General features: G+C 47.2%; 1 protein-coding gene across 1 annotated transcript; it reads right to left on the bottom strand.

The window, feature by feature from the left end:
- Positions 1-3,908: 3,908 nt before the first annotated feature.
- Positions 3,909-17,400, bottom strand: inhbaa (inhibin subunit beta Aa). The gene is made up of 3 exons (XM_056584733.1): positions 16,283-17,400; positions 15,772-16,174; positions 3,909-4,714 (listed from the first exon to the last, which is right to left on the bottom strand). Exons 1-3 carry the CDS (start codon positions 16,415-16,417, stop codon positions 3,909-3,911), a joined length of 1,344 nt encoding a protein of 447 aa, XP_056440708.1. The 5' UTR covers positions 16,418-17,400.
- Between the last annotated feature and the right edge of the window lie 146 nt (positions 17,401-17,546).

Genomic DNA, 17,546 nt, shown 5'->3' with positions numbered 1-17,546 from the left:
TCAAATGCCTCACTTATTGGAAAAATTTAACTCATGGCTTCCTTCTGTTCATGCTTGTATTGATATACTTATCAGCTGTCTTGATGGAATTCCATTTATGTCTGCACCTCCACTAGGTTAATCTGCTAAATGAATTCTGGTTAAATTTGAAATCATTCAACTCTTTAAATGTTCCCTCATCCAAAAGCTGCGTGGTAATATATCTATCTATCTATATATATATATATATATATATATATATATATATATATATATATATATATATATATGTTCTAAAATACACCCACTGTCCCTTTAAGACTACATCCCATTGAAAAGAAGCAGACTCACTTTCAGCTAAATAGCCACCAGTGACCCTGAAGGCTATAGTTAGCCTCCACAAGACCAAAGAATAAGGACTTAGTCTTTCATTTGGCACTAACGATAGACTCCCCAAGGCCAGGGCAAACAGCGATAAATCCTTCTCTCATCCTCCTCTTCTGGGGGATTCTACCAGGAAAGTTCTGGATGCTTCACTGTGCTGTTATCGTCATTGTGTCGTCATTAATCTCTACTTCCTTGGCCAAAATCAGTTGGCCTCTTGGGGCAAATGAAGTCAAATTTTCTCTTGAACTTGCGATACAGTGCTGCCAAACTATTACATGCCACATTAGTTTACAGGCACATACACACACGTGCCACTAGCTTAAAATAGCATTAGCAGAAGGAAAGAAAGAGGGGGGAAAGAAAGGAGGGGTGAAAGAGGGGAAACAATGTAGAGAGAGGTACGACGAGAGAGAGAAGGATGAGAAAAAGTGTCAATTGTGAACAGACAGCAGATGATGTGAGAAGCAGACTTTGTTCAAAGATTTCGACGAGCAATGACACAACTGGGAAGTCATATTCTTGGTGTACATCCGTTTAACTTTAATGGTGACGCAGAAGATCAAAAAGAAATACTGAAAAATAAATTAGATAAAAAAAACGTAGCCACAAGCACATTTTGATTTGTACAACAAAGCAATGCAACATACTGGTATCTTTTTTTCCATGTATACAGAATAAAAAATATACTTTTTATCCATTGTTCACTTGTTCAGTGTCAAGAGTTATTAATTTTTTTGATCTTTTATAATTTCAATGAAAAAGAATTGGAACAAACACAACCACATATTTCTTCTGTACAACTCTTTGCTTGTATTTGAGGGTCGTTTTTTTCTGAATCTGTAACATTTTTTTTCACCTCACAAATCGGACACAGCATGGAACAGGTACTCTATGAGTCTCTAGGTAAAGGTTTACACACCGCAGGTTAAGAGGGGAATGGTACAGTTTGTATCTAGGCTTGGCTTTGTGCAAAGAATGGACAGACAGACAGACAGACAGACAGACAGACAGACAGACAGACAGACAGACAGACAGACAGACAGACAGACAGACAGACAGACAGACAGACAGACAGACAGACAGACAGACAGACAGACAGACAGACAGACAGACAGACAGACAGACAGACAGACAGACAGACAGACAGACAGACAGACAGACATAAAGGACACCACCGTCCTCTCGACACCCAGACAAACACAAAAACATCAACTGGTACGTCATTAAAAGGGATGATTGGTTTGCGCATATTCACCGTCATTTTCAGCGACCTTTATTGAAAAATACAATACATCTCTATGCCTCACTGCTCTCAGTGCTCTGGAACTATGGGAAGTGGAGTTCATTCTAGGAATGAAGGGAAGTATGTTCGACAGTTGATACAATTGGGGAAACATGGAACTAATTAAGAACTACAAAAATGGAATCGTCCTCTTAAGGAAAGGGAATAGAATAGTCTTTGTATAGGAAGCGATATTGTTGATTATGAAGATTATAAAACTGACATGTGAGGTTAATTAACTTGCCACAGTATTTTTCTTTCAAACTTGTGCTCAAGCTTCTATGGTAAACCAATGGTCAACCAAATCATACATGACTTGTTTTGTTGTTTCATTGTCATTTTAAAGCTCCTGAAACATGTCTGCTGTTGGCTCGTGGCACATTTTGTTTTCCTTTTCAATATTCTCTTAATAGACGCCCATGACCCATGAGTATTAAAGTGCCTTTAATTATCTTCTAAATCAAAAGCCATGCATTTAAAACAGACAAGGGAATTTTTATTAAGTGATTTCATGCAGTTTTGTCATACAACCAGGCCTTGTGATTTAACTTAACAGTGCATGATAACAAGTCAATAGGTGTCTGTGCCTTTACTCATGAGCAAAACGTTTCAGGACAGCCATTTCATGGAATTCTGGCTTAAATCTGAGTTTACATTTTAGGCGTTTTGCTGCCAATCTCATCCAGAATGACAGTTCGTTGTCTTTGCATTGGGTAAGGTTTTCTCTCAAGGGCAGTTTGATGGGATGCATGGCAGCCTAGAGCTGGTGTTGACTCTCCGGCCTCCTCCTCAGCCTCTCGTCTGTGTTCTGTGAACCTGTCCTCCTGTCTGTCTGCAGCTAGTCTCTACATAGTGTCACTATAGTGCAAAAATAAACAAAACGTATCTAACGTTTCTTTACAAAATAAAACGAACATACGTAACCAAAATGAAATATTATTATTATTATTATTATTAACAGCAATAACATTATTATTATACTTACAATAATGATAAAAAAACAACAACAAAAGAACAATAATGATAAGATAAAGAAGTGTTTGGTACCAGCAGCTGGGCCAACTTGTTTCTTTCAAGTATCTCTCAACCCACACACACACACACACACACACACACACACACACACACACACACACACACACACACACACACACACACACACACACACACACACACACACACACACACACACACACACACACACACACACACACACACACACACACACACACACACACACACACACACACATGAACACCCACACACATACACACACACACAAAGTTACTTCTGAATAATTGTCAGTCATTCTCTGTTGTTTTTTTTACGTGATAAAAAATAAGTAAACAATCAACATATGGCACTGATACAAATTGTAAAACAAATGCATCTTACACCAATGTGAAACACAAGAAGCTCTCAAAGACTCAAAACAAGTTGCATAGTTTAGATTGTTAGGTCTTCTTCGTTTGTTCTCTCTCCCCTCTCTCTCTCTCTCTCTCTCTCTCTCTCTCTCTCTCTCTCTCTCTCTCTCTCTCTCTCTCTCTCTCTCTCTCGTTCCCTCCCTACAATTATCGGGGGGGGGAAGAGGGACAGGACTCCCTCATCATCATAAATAAGTATCTAGCCTCCCTCACTCTGTTTTGTAACAAAAATATATTAGATATTCTTTTTTTTTCAATATTGTTTTTCTTTTTTTTCTTTCTGAAAGTGCTGTAGAGACTCTCCCTCCCTCCCTCTTTATCTCTCTCTCTCTCGCTCTATATCTCTCAGTCTCTCTCCCTGCTGGACCTCGTTTTCCCCTTTTAGAGAGATGCGGGATTGATGGATGATTGGTCGAATGGACGGACGGACGGACGGACGGACGCACGGGCGAACGGACTGAGGGACAGATGGATGGACGGAGAGAAGGTTAGGGTTAGGAAGAACCACGAGAAATGATGTAACGATGAACAAGAGTCTCCCCTGGCTCTCCACCGTCCCGCCTGCCTCCTTGGTTTGGGTGCTTGTGTTTTCTTTGACCTTTCGTCCTCATCCTCTCGTTCTCTTGGGTTTAAAAGTCTGTCTAGCAACACTTCTCTCTCTCTGCCTCGCTCTGTCACTCTGCTCTTCAGCCCTCTGCAGTCCACTTCAAATGGAGCCCCGGTGGGGCTTTGGGATGCGGGTGAGTGGTTGGGGCATGGGTGGGGGGGGGAAGGTTGGGGTTTGGGGTGTGGGGTCGGGCTTTTGGGGGGGGGGGGGGGGGGGTGAGTCGCCGTTCTTACGAGCAGCCGCACTCCTCCACGATCATGTTCTGGATGTCCTTCTTGACGATCTTCTGCTCCTCGTTGTAGTACAGCATGGACATGGGCCGCAGGCGCGTGGGCACACAGCAGGAGCGCATGCTCTGGAAGGGGCTGTAGCCCCGCATGCGGTAGTGGTTGATGACGGTGGAGTGGAAGGACAGCGAGGAGCCCGTGATGCTGGCCACGTGCGACGGACACTCGCCCTCGCAGTAGTTGGCGTGGTAGCCCGGCGGCGCGATGATCCAGTCGTTCCAGCCGATGTCCTTGAAGTTGACGTAGAACTGCCGCTTGCAGCACACGCGCACCTTGCCGTCGCACTCCAGCCCCCGGCGCCGGCGCCGCCGCGGCTCGCCGTCCACGCCAGGCCGCACCACCGCCATCAGGAAGGGCCGGTGGGACTGCTCCCGCTGGGACGCCCGGCCCGACACCAGCACGGTGGTGGCGCCCAGACCGGCGCACTGCGGGCAGGACACACGCAGGCTGAGCGGCGCGGCCGTGGCACTGGCCTCCAGGAGGGCCTGCACCGCCCCCGACACGGGGAAGGTGTGCCAGCCGCTGCGGCGGGTGTCCACCGTCTTCTGGGCCAGCAGGACGTCGCCCTGGGCCTGGGCGGGCGCCCCGGGCCCCGCCGGGTGCTGCTGGATCAGCCGGATGGTGACCTTGGCGCGGTTGCGGTTGTTCTTGGCCAGGCGGAGGAAGAGCCAAACGTTGGCCTGCTCCACCAGGGAGGGCTCGCCGCCCTCCCTGGACAGCATGAAGTTGATCACGCCCGGGGAGTCTCCTGGGGGGGGGGGGAGAGAGAGAAGTCCGTGTTATCTTGACATCCTGATTTTGTCGCATCAGGAAACGACGCGCAATCAACGTTACGTCCCCTGAGGACACAGCTCTGGTCAAGACGGAGACACACAAACACGATATGAACGTCTTGAAATCCCATCAACTTGGACACAGATATATATGAATGTGCATACTCATGGAAGTACATACTCACAAAGAGGAAGCACACACACACACACACACACACACACACACACACACACACACACACACACCAACACACACACACACACACACACACACACACACACACACACACACACACACACACACACACACACACACACACACACACACAATGTTGCTGTTAGTCAGCCACATCTAAGAATTATTCACTGTACTAGCAAACATGTCATTATTTTACCCTCTTTCTCACACACACACACACACACACACACACACACACACACACACACACACACACACACACACACACACACACACACACACACACACACACACACACACACACACACACACACACACACCACAAATACACACACCATGAACATAAAGGCGCCATGGACACATAAAACATGTTTTCACATAGAAATATGGCCACATTTGAGGAAGCATGCAAAGTAATATTTATCTGCCGTCATTCACTGTTAGCCTGAACACAGACATACACAGCGCTACAATTATGGGATTGGTGGGATTCTTCTTGTATCTAGTAAGAAACTATCTCTCGCTCGCTCTCTCTCTCTCTCTCTCTCTCTCTCTCTCTCTCTCTCTCTCTCTCTCTCTCTCTCTCTCTCTCTCTCTCTCTCGCTCTCTCTCCCTCTCTCTCTCTCTCCCTCTCTCATCTAGTCATCTCTGTTTAGTCTTCATGTTCTCATGTTTATCAGGACCCAAATGTGAAGTAATGGAAATGCCTGAATCATGGTGCATTGTGTCACACAGACACAATGCAACCCACACACACACACACACACACACACACACACACACACACACACACACACACACACACACACACACACACACACACACACACACACACACACACACACACACACACACACACACACACACACACACACACTCAAACACACACATACACACGCATGCCCAAGTCTATAGTTCAGAAGGTTTCCTAGAACTGTAGGGGTCAAGACAGCGTCGTAATCATGGGCTTGAGTCCCCCTCTGGCACTGTCATGTAAGCCTCTTCCTGTAAATCACCTTCTACCCTCCAGTCCCCTCCCCCCGCTCTGCCTCCCTCCCCCTTTCAATAATAACCAAGGGGTACTCAGTCAGTAGTATCAGTCTGTCTGAGTGGTGAATGAATATTTAATCACTTTGAAATGCAGTGGAATTGCACATTTTCTGTAGCAGCAGTAGTGGTAGTTGAATAGTACTAAATTAGTACTTTTTGTTTATACATAGCAGCCAGTGGGAGGAGAGCTGGAAGATACTATCACTAATAGCACCTCAGCATAGTTGTCCCAGCATGCTAATTAGCTAGGACACCTGTGAGGCTTATAGAAAGCTGTCATCTCTGTGCTAGGCTTTATTTGTGGCCAACACCTCTTTCGAGGAGCCACCCTTCAAGTCTATATCCAGTTTAAATCTCTGTTGATTCTCCGCTTCTCTCCTTGTCCCTCTATCTCTCTCCGTTTCACTCGTTTCCCCTCCGTCTCTCTCTCTCTCGCTCTCTCTGATCCTGTCAATGTCTCTCGCCCAGTGTTGGGACTGGGTGTCCACGGGCCTTACAGTAGTGGTCGCGCTGGCTAGTCATTATGGTCAAAATGACAGACCGTCATGGCCGCCGCTCTGAAGCAGTTGTCAGCTATACTTACTGAGCTCGGGGCTTCGCTCCGAAAGCCGCGATATGAAGGGCATTTAAGGGTATTATGTTTTCAGAATGTATCGTTTATACATTTTACATAGCATTGTGTAACACAATTATTATGTGGTACCTGTTCAGTTCAATGTGCGTATTTGAATCTGGCACTGGTACATTGACCAGTGCCAGAGGTAAAACCAAACATAAATATATCACTGGTATTGAAAATGGAGGAAAAACATTGCCAAAGCTTTTCAATGAGAACAACACATTGTTTCTCAGACCACACTACCTCCTCTCGCTCTCTCTCTCTCTCTCTCTCTCTCTCTGGCTTCTCTCCCGACCTCTCGAAATCTTCTGTTAACAGATCTCTCTCTCTCTATCTCACACTCTATCTCTGGCTCTCTTTTTAATCCCCACTATTTACAGTGTTGATCTTTACAAACTGGTGGCTCAATAGCCTATAAACCCTGATTTCTGGCCTGCCTCTTCCACACGCGCAGTTTGTACCACTGTGTATGTGTGTATGGAAATCGAAAGCCACAGCACAAACGCACAAGCCAACACTCTATTTAAGACTGATTGTGTCGAGACAAGTCCCATGTCTCGTCACATGACGCTTTGGATGTCAGATCCATCTGACATCCAAAATGATCAATGACAACAGAAATGTCAAATTTCACCCACCTGCTTACTTACACTTAGTTTCAGTAAACCTCAAAGTTGAGGTGGAGCTCATCAAAAGGCAGTCAGCAACATGGTGGATCTGACCAGTACCATCTTGTATGTTAAGAGTTTTCTGCAGCATGTGAGTACGGTCATCGGTCAAACCATATTGTTTGGACCAGAGCTCTTCTGATAGGAGAGTGCTGACTAAACTACACCTCCCTATTCGTGCCAATATCTGACCGCAGTTCCCTTCCAGGACGTTTTAAACACAACTGCCGATTCTGTGATGAAATGGCTTTTAAATAGAACAGCTGGAGTTTGTGTTTCTTTCTTCTACGCCGCTGCTGTTGGATTGAGACATTTGTTCTTCTTTTGTCTATACTGGACTTGTAGAGCACTTTCACCGCTCCCCTCTTAAAAGGTTTGTTTTAGAAGAGGTTGTTTTTAGTCCACTGGTGTACAGAGGAGACAATGTGCATCATTACTGGGAGCCAGGGCTAGCTAAGCAACAGCAGAACGGCTTGTCATGTGGTTCCGTCATGTAGATGCTATAATGAAAAGAGGGTGGTCTGTAGTTTGGGAAAGGCCGGGGACTATGGCGGTTTGTTTAACTGGTGTTATTGGTTGTTGGGCACGCCCAGTGGTGTAAAAAGGATGAGTTCTTAATGAGGGTGTAAACTCGGTTCCTTTGTTCCCTAGTTTACCGAAGACTTAGCCGACAATAGTGGCCACATATATACTAAGTAACTATTGTGTCTCTGTGTGTGTGTGTGTGCGTGTGTGTGTGTGTGTGTGTGTGTGTGTGTGTGTGTGTGTGTGTGTGTGTGTGTGTGTGTGTGTGTGTGTGTGTGTGTGTGTGTGTGTGTGTGTGTGTGTGTGTGTGAGTGTGTGTGTGTGTGTTTGTGTGTGTGTTTCTATTTTCTTTTCTCCATATTGACCCTGTTTGTCTTGTCTCCTATAATGAGTCCAGAGCAATAGCCTCGATGACAATGAGCGCGAAAGAGACGCGGAGAGACACAGAGAGAGGAAGAGAGAGAGAGAAAGGGGCTGATGACAGAGAGGCAAAGAGAGATAAAACACAGCCTGTTGTATCATTGATTATCAAAGGGTTCAGCGTATAGTCTAATGTCAAGGGCCACCTGCGCCAAGAGAGAAAGGCAGAGAGAAAGAAAGCGAAAGAGATAGAAAGAAAGACTTTGATTTATCGCGGATAAATTAAAGTCAGAGGGTGTCGAAGTTTACACAGCTGTCCTTCTCTCTCTCTCTTTCTTCACTGCGTGTCCTCTGTCGTCTCTTCCTCTGAAAAGATAATTCCTTCTCAATTCCTTCTCTCCCCATCCCCTCTTGCTACAGTACACAGAGGTGGATAACATACACACATTCCTGCGGCCCTCTCAAGCAACTGTCCCACCCAAAAGCCCCGCCCGCCCCCGCCACTACCATCTCCCCCAGTTCCTTTATTCAACGCTGTGGTGGAGGCACAACAAAGGAGGGGTCAGAGGGAGTGATATGGATCTGAAGAAAGGGAATCACGATGTATTTGTGTTACATTGTGATTCTCTCTCTCTCTCTCTCTCTCTCTCTCTCTCTCTCTCTCTCTCTCTCTCTCTCTCTCTCTCTCTCTCTCTCTCTCTCTCTCTCTCATCTCTCTCCCTCTCTCTCTCTCTCTCTCTCTCTCTCTTCCTTTTTGTCCGGCAAGCCTCTCTCTTCGTCGGTGAGGAAGGGAGGGGTCATGTGAAGGCTGCTGTTGACAGGTGTGATGTCTCCTAATGTCAGTAGTTACCAACTTCCAATCTGTTCCAAACACAGCTTCCTGTCCCAGCCGTTACTAATGATTGGCCTGCTAATCTACAGCCTTATCAGTTTTACGGAGCCAACCCGAAAAACCCTCACCCTGTGTGTGTGTATGTGAATGTGTGTGTGTGTGTGTGTGTGTGTGTGTGTGTGTGTGTGTGTGTGTGTGTGTGTGTGTGTGTGTGTGTGTGTGTGTGTGTGTGTGTGTGTGTGTGTGTGTGTGTGTGTGTGTGTGTGTGTGTGTTTAAACATGTGTGGATTTGTGTTGGTCTTTCTTCCTTCTTTTATTTTTAAGATAAATTATCTGTCCCTTTTCCCTGCCTCCCTCCCTTCTCCTTTTCTTCTCGTTGGTCTCTTTTGTTTACCTTAGGGAGGATTACTTAGCTCTCCATCGCTCTGTGGCGACACAGACACACACGTCGCCCGCACGCAACACAAACACAGACCTACTGTCTTGATTTCCTAGATGCACACACAAATTCAGCAAGCAAAAAGAATACTAATTTCCCGTCCAGGGTTTATAAAGTACAGATTTCATCTCATTGCCGGGATGTTAGTTACATTCTCTCTCTCTCTCTCTCTCTCTCTCTCTCTCTCTCTCTCTCTCTCTCTCTCTCCCTCTCTCTCTCTCTCTCTCTCTCTCTCTCCTTCTCTTGATCTTTGTCTCTCTGCTCTCTCTTCCTCTCTGCCTCTCGCCGTCTCTGTGTCTCTCTCATCTCTCTCTCTCTGTCTCTCTCTCTCATCTCTTTAATCTCTCTCTTTCTCTCTCTATAGTCTCTCTTTCTCTCTCTTCTTTTCTCTTCCTCTCAGAGTGAGAAAGAGATAAGAAAGTCTCTCTCTTTTAAGAAAAAGAGAGAGACAGTGTCTTTCTCTTTCTCTCTCTCTGTCTCTCTAGCTCTCTTTCTCTCTCAGTGTATCTCAATGTCTCTCTCTCTCATTGCTATGTCTCTCTTCCCAGCAGAGAAGGCTCTGGTGGAGCTCTAAAGCTGGAGGAGGGATGAGGGCGAGGTCTGGTCTCCATCATACCTTCTGCCCTGCAGTGCTGGCAGCGGTATGAGTGAGCGGCCGTGTGTTTGTAAACAGCACTCAGAACTTCCAAGCTCTCTTCATGCTTGGGAGACGGTCAGAGTCTGGGGGCGGGCGTCCCAAGTAGGGGGAAAATTACAAATATGAAACTAAATATGTGCAACGCCAACGCCCCCCAAGACATCAAGATCCGTGAACCATCCTGTTTTGACGTTTGGAGTTTAGCGAACGCTATAAGCTCGTTCATAATCAGGGAACCACAGTATTTTTCCATAGGAATGCAGTAGTACAGTGCGGCGCTATACTGTGGGAGGCTCCAGAGAGACAGGAGGGGAGGGTATGGTGTATTGTGGCTATGGTGTTCCAATCTTAGTATCCGAAAGGTACTGGGTTCAATCCCTGATGTCCGCAGGCTCACCTGAAGGCCTCCCTGAGCAAGAGGCGCCTAGCTCCGCCTCCATGTTCCATAATGACATGGATCTAAAATCACTGGAAGTAACTTTGGAGATAACGATCTGCTTAAGGATTAAACAATGAAGAGAATGAAATGGAACATGTATGACTACTTAACCGATTATCAAACAGGACTTCTGGGCCAGGGTGTGTCATTGCTCTTTGGACAGTGCCATTCCACACAGTAAGAGGCTAAATCAATGACCTTCACTTGCGAAAAAGGATAGAGATTACATTTAATACTGATCCATGGGACACACACACACACACACACACACACACACACACACACACACACACACACACACACACACACACACACACACACACACACACACACACACACACACACACACACACACACACACACACACACACATTACACACATAGACACACACACACACGCACACACACACACACACACACACACAAACACCTTACATTAAACACACACACAGACACAAGCAAACACAGACCCACATTGCTGAATTAAAACCACAGATGAGAGACCCTGAGAATCCCAGATTAGGATTGTGCTGACTCGTGTTGGGTCTCTAACGGCCCCCCCCCTGTAGCCATGACAACAACACTGAAACGGTTCTCAGAACCCCAGCCAGATCAGCTGGGCTGTCCTACCACCCACCGCCAACTTTTAAAAGGTTGGACCGGGATGGGGTTGATTATCTCTCGATGGGAGGGACAATGGAGATGTACTACTTTGATCCCCCCCCCAGGAAAGACCAGACTGTCAGGTCCACTTTGACACTCCAGTGGTCCCACGGACAACATGGGCTTTGTTGGGAAGGGCCTTAGCCCTGGCTTGTGTCTCAATCAAGACAAACCAAACGAGTTGTGTTGTCGCCAACCAGAGCTCCCGCAGTGCGACGCGGAGCTTCAGCCGAGGGCGCCGTGACCGACATCAGAGTTAAATACAGGGAGATGGAGAAAACGGAAAATGACATTGGGAAATGCCTTGCTTAAGGGCATGAAGATACGTGAGTCACATTGTGTGGTTAAAGGAGTATTAGTCAGCAGTGAGGATGGGAACAGAGAAATGACATGAAGGTGTGTGCCTTCCTGGGGCTTCCAGGGTTTCACTGGTTCCCACCCCTCCGCCCGCCCACACCAGCGGGGTGTCAGCCCCAGAATAGACCGGGCCGATGTGAGTGAGACCACAACATTGAATTGTCCAATGAAAGAGACGGGCGATGCCGCGGCGGGGTGGGCCGGGGTGACCGCCGGGGGACACGATAGGGAGGGCATGGAATGCCACTAATGATGTGTTAAATTAAGCTCAATTAATGGTGCTCTGACAGGAAGAGGAAGAAAGAAAGAGAGAAAAACTAGGAGGAGGGAGAGAGTAGATGGGTGCAGACTGCACCAACATGCCCGAAATGAGTATAACGCTTAAATGATTGGTCATCACTTGGCTTACTGACTGGCTTAGTGGCTGGCTTGCAGCCTGGCCCCTTGTTTTTCTAGCTAGCCATTTGCTCCCCTGACTGGCTGGCTGTCTGATTGCTGGCATATCAACAGGTTCAGGCACTGTTTGTTGTTCAATGTTAATGGCTCATTGATGAGTGGGAAAGTGTTTCTTTGTCAATGATAAACGGCCAATGGATTAATTAGCTACATACCAAACGCTTCAGAAGCGGTGCATAGCATTTGGTGAACATGCTAGCTTCTCAAGCGAATACAGTGTGCACCTATGGGCGGCTCAGGTGTTAAGAGCTAACTAACCAGTCACCGTGGGAATAATTGTAAAAGTAATTATAAGTAAATTATAATAAGTTAATAAATGATTATTCTATTTCTAAATCTAAATGATTTACATCATGACGATCCCAATTAGATGAAGTGAGGGAAATGGAGGAAGTAGCAAAGAGTGTTATGCTCAAACTGAAGCGCGAGTGTTCTTTGAATGACCAAAAGAGGAACAGCTGTTGCGTTTTCGGATTCACATTTTCAATATCTCCATCCGTCTTGTTCTTGTAAAATGTGATGCTATTTATAATAATTTGTTCACTGCATTGTGGAACACGTGTCTCAAGTTCTCTCTTCTCGATGTGACTCAATATTATTAAAAACCATTACCACCAGCATGCAGACGTAAACGCATTTTGGGTATGAAATATGAATCAAGACCGATGGACGGGTGTCTGTGAATACATGATTAGACCTGATGAATAATCCAACATATCTGTACTAAATCACTGTTAAGATGACCCGGGTTCACCTTCTCCACTGCTGAACAGGAGCCTCTGAATCGGGGAAGAAAAATGTTTCAGTTGGCTTCCTAGGTGACTGTCCTCTGCACCCCCGCCCTTAACTACACAACCTAACTACACAACCTGAATACACAACCTAGCTAGGCAACCCAGGCCTGCAGGCTGCGCTCCACCACCTGCTGCTTTCGATCTATCTCTACTTAGTGTCTTAGATTCTCGCTTTCCCACGTTTGAACTTTTTTTTATCATTGAACTCTCTCTCTCCTTTTTGAGGTTCTTTCTCTCATCCTGTCTGGGGACATATCTTTTTTATACTACTTTGACAGCTTCAAGTGAAAGAAAAAGGGAATATTTTTTTACCTAGCTCTATAGACCTCACGACTAACATGAACATCATGGAACAGCAACACTTAAGGAGCCTACAACAGCTTCAGTTTAAGCTCAGTCACAAAAGGCTAAGACCTTGAGGAGTAGTAACAACACAAATCCCATCTATTCGCAAAAGACAGCATTGGAATTTTACTTACTTGGGATAACTTTTCAGTTGCGGCAGAAAGATACTTTTATTAAAACGTTTGGATCAGGTCAGACTGGTGTGTTTTGAAAAGCGGGGTCAAGGTTTGGGCTTCACATACTGTAGCCACTAGGGGCGCCAATAAGCAGTAAAATAATCTTCCTGGAACGAAATCCACGAGGTCTTGTTAATAAAATATTGAGTCCAAAATTATACTTCTCTTATCTCCTACATTAATTATAAAAAAAAAAACATAAAATGTAGTCTGGAGTAAACCCCCCTGGATAATTAGCAGAGCAGTAACCTGTAATGGCTCAGGGGGAGTGGTTTAAGACCCATCTGTACCTTGTATGTAGAAACATACTAAGGATGTATTGAGGACTTTTTTTCCATCAGAAAATGACCGATACGCTGGGTGGTCTTGGGATAAACCATGGTGATAACAAATCAAGGCTAAGATAATTGCATCACACATTGCATAGGGTTATGATATATATATATACATATATATATATTGATTATGAATGACCCCACAAGCAGAGTCAAATTAAACGTTGTCTCCACCTTCCCTCTGCATGATGAAGACATCGCTCAGAATTGACTGAGCGAGGTCTCATCGTACAGTTTATATCAGCACACACGATAAGCCATTATCTACTTCTGTTTCAACTGAACCTGAAGGCCAAAGTGTCCTTCGACTGGCAGCCCGGCACCTGGCCCCTCAAGGGGGGTTTGGGCCCCCTGCCCTTGAGCAAATGTACCAGACTATTCCCCTGTGACCTCTGCGTCCCCGTGTGGAGGGTGATCAGGGGAATGGTACGGGACTGTCTCATTAGCTCTGAGCTTCTGCTGTGATCCAGTGTAAGTCACGCTGTGTTCAGGCTCACCAAGGGGAAACATTGGAGGGAGTGATGATCCCTATAATAGGATGATTTACATTGGCCTAGCGCACACACACACACACACACACACACACGCGCGCGCGCGCGCACGCACACACACACACACACACACACACACACATACACACACACACACACGTGTGCTCTCACACAATAACATACACCCAAACACAAACACACACGCACACACACACACATACACGAACACGAACACACACACACACACACACACACACACACACACACAGACACACTCTCACACACACACACACACACAGACACACACACACACACACACTCACACACACACACACACACACACACACAAATAAACACACATGCACGTGTGCTCTCACAGACTCACAAACACACACACACACGCTGACTCATGGACGCACTTGATCATGCACATGTTATCAAAGTCCTGAAGATGGCTTGAATGTGTGTACAAAAACACATGCTGACACGCGGAATGGTTGTGCTCTGAATAAATCTAGTGCTCTCTCGCTCGCTCTCTCTCTCTCTCTCTCTCTCTCTCTCTCTCTCTCTCTCTCTCTCTCTCTCTCTCTCTTGATATCTTCTTTCCTTCTGTCTTTCTTCGTCTTCCTCTCTCTCCCTCTCTCTTTTTCTCACAGTGGAAAATAATTTAGGAATTTCTGCAGCCCTATCGTTTTAAGTACAGCTCTGACACAAGCACACACACATAAAAACAAACAGTCACACAGAAACACACACACACACACACACACACACACACACACACACACACACACACACACACACACACACACACACACACACACACACACACACACACACACACACACAGAAACAAACAGACACACAGGCAATCTGCAGGTATTTAAACAGATAAGGTGCATTCTTAATAACCAGCAGGAGGTCATGACAGGGGTTAGGTGTGCCTATGTGTGCTTGTGTGTTTGCATACACCTGCTTAATTCCACCTGTATGATCAATTTGCCTAACCTACTGTTACTCTAGTGGTCTCACCCCCCCCCTCCCCCCCCCCCCCCCACACACACACACACACGAGCAAACGGACACACAAACAACCACAGAACACATAAATGACTCATCGAGGAATCAGAGACACTCATAGTGTTTTTTGTAACCTAGCTTTTATCACGTCTCAAACAACATTACACACACACACACACACACACACACACACACACACACACACACACACACACACACACAGCTGATGAAAATGTGCACACTCTGTCTCGCCGCTCACACAGATGGCAGGCGAGCAACGTGCTCTGTCCTTTTTTCTCTCTCGAAGAACACAAACACACACAAACACACACGCACACACCCATGAATACATTTCCGGGCACGTTCGCACAAGCAGACAAACACAGACAATCACTGCGATACAAATACTGAAAATATGTGTGTCCACATATGGACACACAGACACACACAAGCACACACACACATAGACACCCCCACACACACACACACACACACACACACACACACACACACACACACACACACACACACACACACACACACACACACACACACACACACACACACACACACACACACACACACACAAACACCCCCCAGCCCCCAGGAGGCGGTAACAGCACTCACCAGCCTCGGCGAAGGTGATAATCTCGGTGGTCTCCGTCGGCTCGCCGGAGTCCCCCTCTCCCCCTACTCCGGCTCCTGCCTCCGCCGCTCCTCCACCTCCTCCACCTCTTCCTCCCCTGCCTCCTCCTCCTCCTCTTCCTCTCCCTTCCTCCTCCCCCTCGATCTGCACGCTGCCGTCGGCGGCCACGCGGCCCACGTGCAGCTTGCGCAGCGCGTTGAGGAGCGCAGCGCGGGGCACCGGCCGCGTGATGTTGGGCCGGTCCTCCAGGTGCAGCATGTTGAGGATGTGCCTCTTCACCGCCTCCACCACGTCCTGCTGCGCCTCCTCCATGGCCCCGCGCTCCTCCTCCTCCGTCCCGCCGCCGCCGCTCCTCCGCATCCTGGCCAGGGCGCAGGACGGGCACTCTCCCTCCGACGCCGCCGCCTCCTCCTCCTCCTCCACCTCCTCCTCCTCCTCCTCCTCCTTCCCCACCTCCACCGTGGCTGCGATGGCGGCGGACGCTCCCGTCACCGTCGCCGCCGCCGCCTGGGGCTGGTGGGGGTGCTGGAGGGCGTGCACGCTCAGGGAGGCGGGCTGGGACGAGCCGCAGCTCTGGGCGTAGAGGAGCAGCAGCACGCAGCTGAGCAGAGGCAAGACCCTGGACATGCTGGAGCGGGAAGCAGCTGACGGCTGATTGGCTGCTCGGCTGATTGGTCGCTCTTGCCGATAGGCCAGAACGCTGATTGGCGTGTTCTTTGTTGAACACTGCAAAAGTTTCAGTGAAGCGCCTCTGATGGACAGATGCTGAGATGCTGGTGAGCGGCGATGGTAAGAGGAGTAGTAGATCGGACCAAAACGCTCTTTTTAAATCGAGCTGTCATCCACTGATGGAGGGATGTAAAGAAAACAGTCTGTCTTTGTTATTTTCCTCTTCCCTTTCCCCAGCGTATCTCACCTCTTGGCTGGTATCTCGTGTCCCCTCTCCCTCTTTCTAGAATTCCTGTGATCTCCTTGCCTCTCTCGATTGCCCCGGCTTTGCTTTTTTTCTTCCAACTCTGTCCTCCAAGTTTTGTGATGATAAAAGTTCGCGCAAAATGTATCAGCGAAAAAAAAGAACCAGCCAACAAAAAACAAACCCCCCCCGAAAACCTAAGCTGAGAAACAGACGACAAAATGAGTAATCCTTATCTGTTGTCAGGACAGATGGCCGTGGAGATGGAGGCGTCGGTGAAGGTCAGCCCGCTGAATGAAGACTGGAAGAACAAGGAGGAGAGTCCTCGCTCCCTGAAGAGACCCGCGCAGCTCTGCTCTCAACTCTGACCAGCACCACGCAGCCCCCAGAGTGTGAATGGACGTGTGTGCGTGCGCCGTGCACTGGAAGAAGAGTGTGTGTGTGTGTGTGTGTGTGAGCAGCCCAGCGCGGCAGTTGGACTAAGTTGTCCCAGATGAAGGGAGTTCCTCTCCTTCTTTCTTTCTTTCTTTCTTTTTCCCAGTCTGTGCCCTCACTCGCTTCAGCTATTTCTCTCTCTCTCTCTCTCTGCAGTTCTTTTTTTCTGCTAGCTTTCTTTTCTTTATGTTTCTTTCTTCTAAATTCTCGTTTCTCTCACTGTCTCTCCTCTCCTGTCTTCCACCCTTGTCTGCACTTCTCTCCTCACTCCCTGACAGGCTCCTACCATAATTATACCTCACTCCCTCCTCCCTCCCTCTCTCTCCTCCCCTCCAGTCCCCTCCCATCTTCCTCTCCCTTGTTTTCGTGACTCATAGCAACTTTTACCTTCTCTCTCTCTGTCTCTCT

The sequence above is a fragment of the Gadus chalcogrammus genome, chromosome 23 (assembly GCF_026213295.1).
Source record: "Gadus chalcogrammus isolate NIFS_2021 chromosome 23, NIFS_Gcha_1.0, whole genome shotgun sequence".
NCBI classification, from domain to species: domain Eukaryota; kingdom Metazoa; phylum Chordata; class Actinopteri; order Gadiformes; family Gadidae; genus Gadus; species Gadus chalcogrammus.
Note: the sequence above shows the minus strand (reverse complement) of the source record. Positions and strands in the feature narration are given on the sequence as shown.

Excerpts from the sequence above, each read along its gene's own strand:
- inhbaa (XM_056584733.1), bottom strand. The coding sequence starts at position 16,417 with ATGTCCAGGGTCTTGCCTCTGCTCAGCTGCGTGCTGCTGCTCCTCTAC. Across the intron at positions 16,175-16,282 it reads CCCAGGCGGCGGCGGCGACG|TGCCCGTCCTGCGCCCTGGC; the intron begins GTGACGGGAGCG and ends TCGGAGGGAGAG. Across the intron at positions 4,715-15,771 it reads TATCACCTTCGCCGAGGCTG|GAGACTCCCCGGGCGTGATC; the intron begins GTGAGTGCTGTT and ends CCCCCCCCCCAG.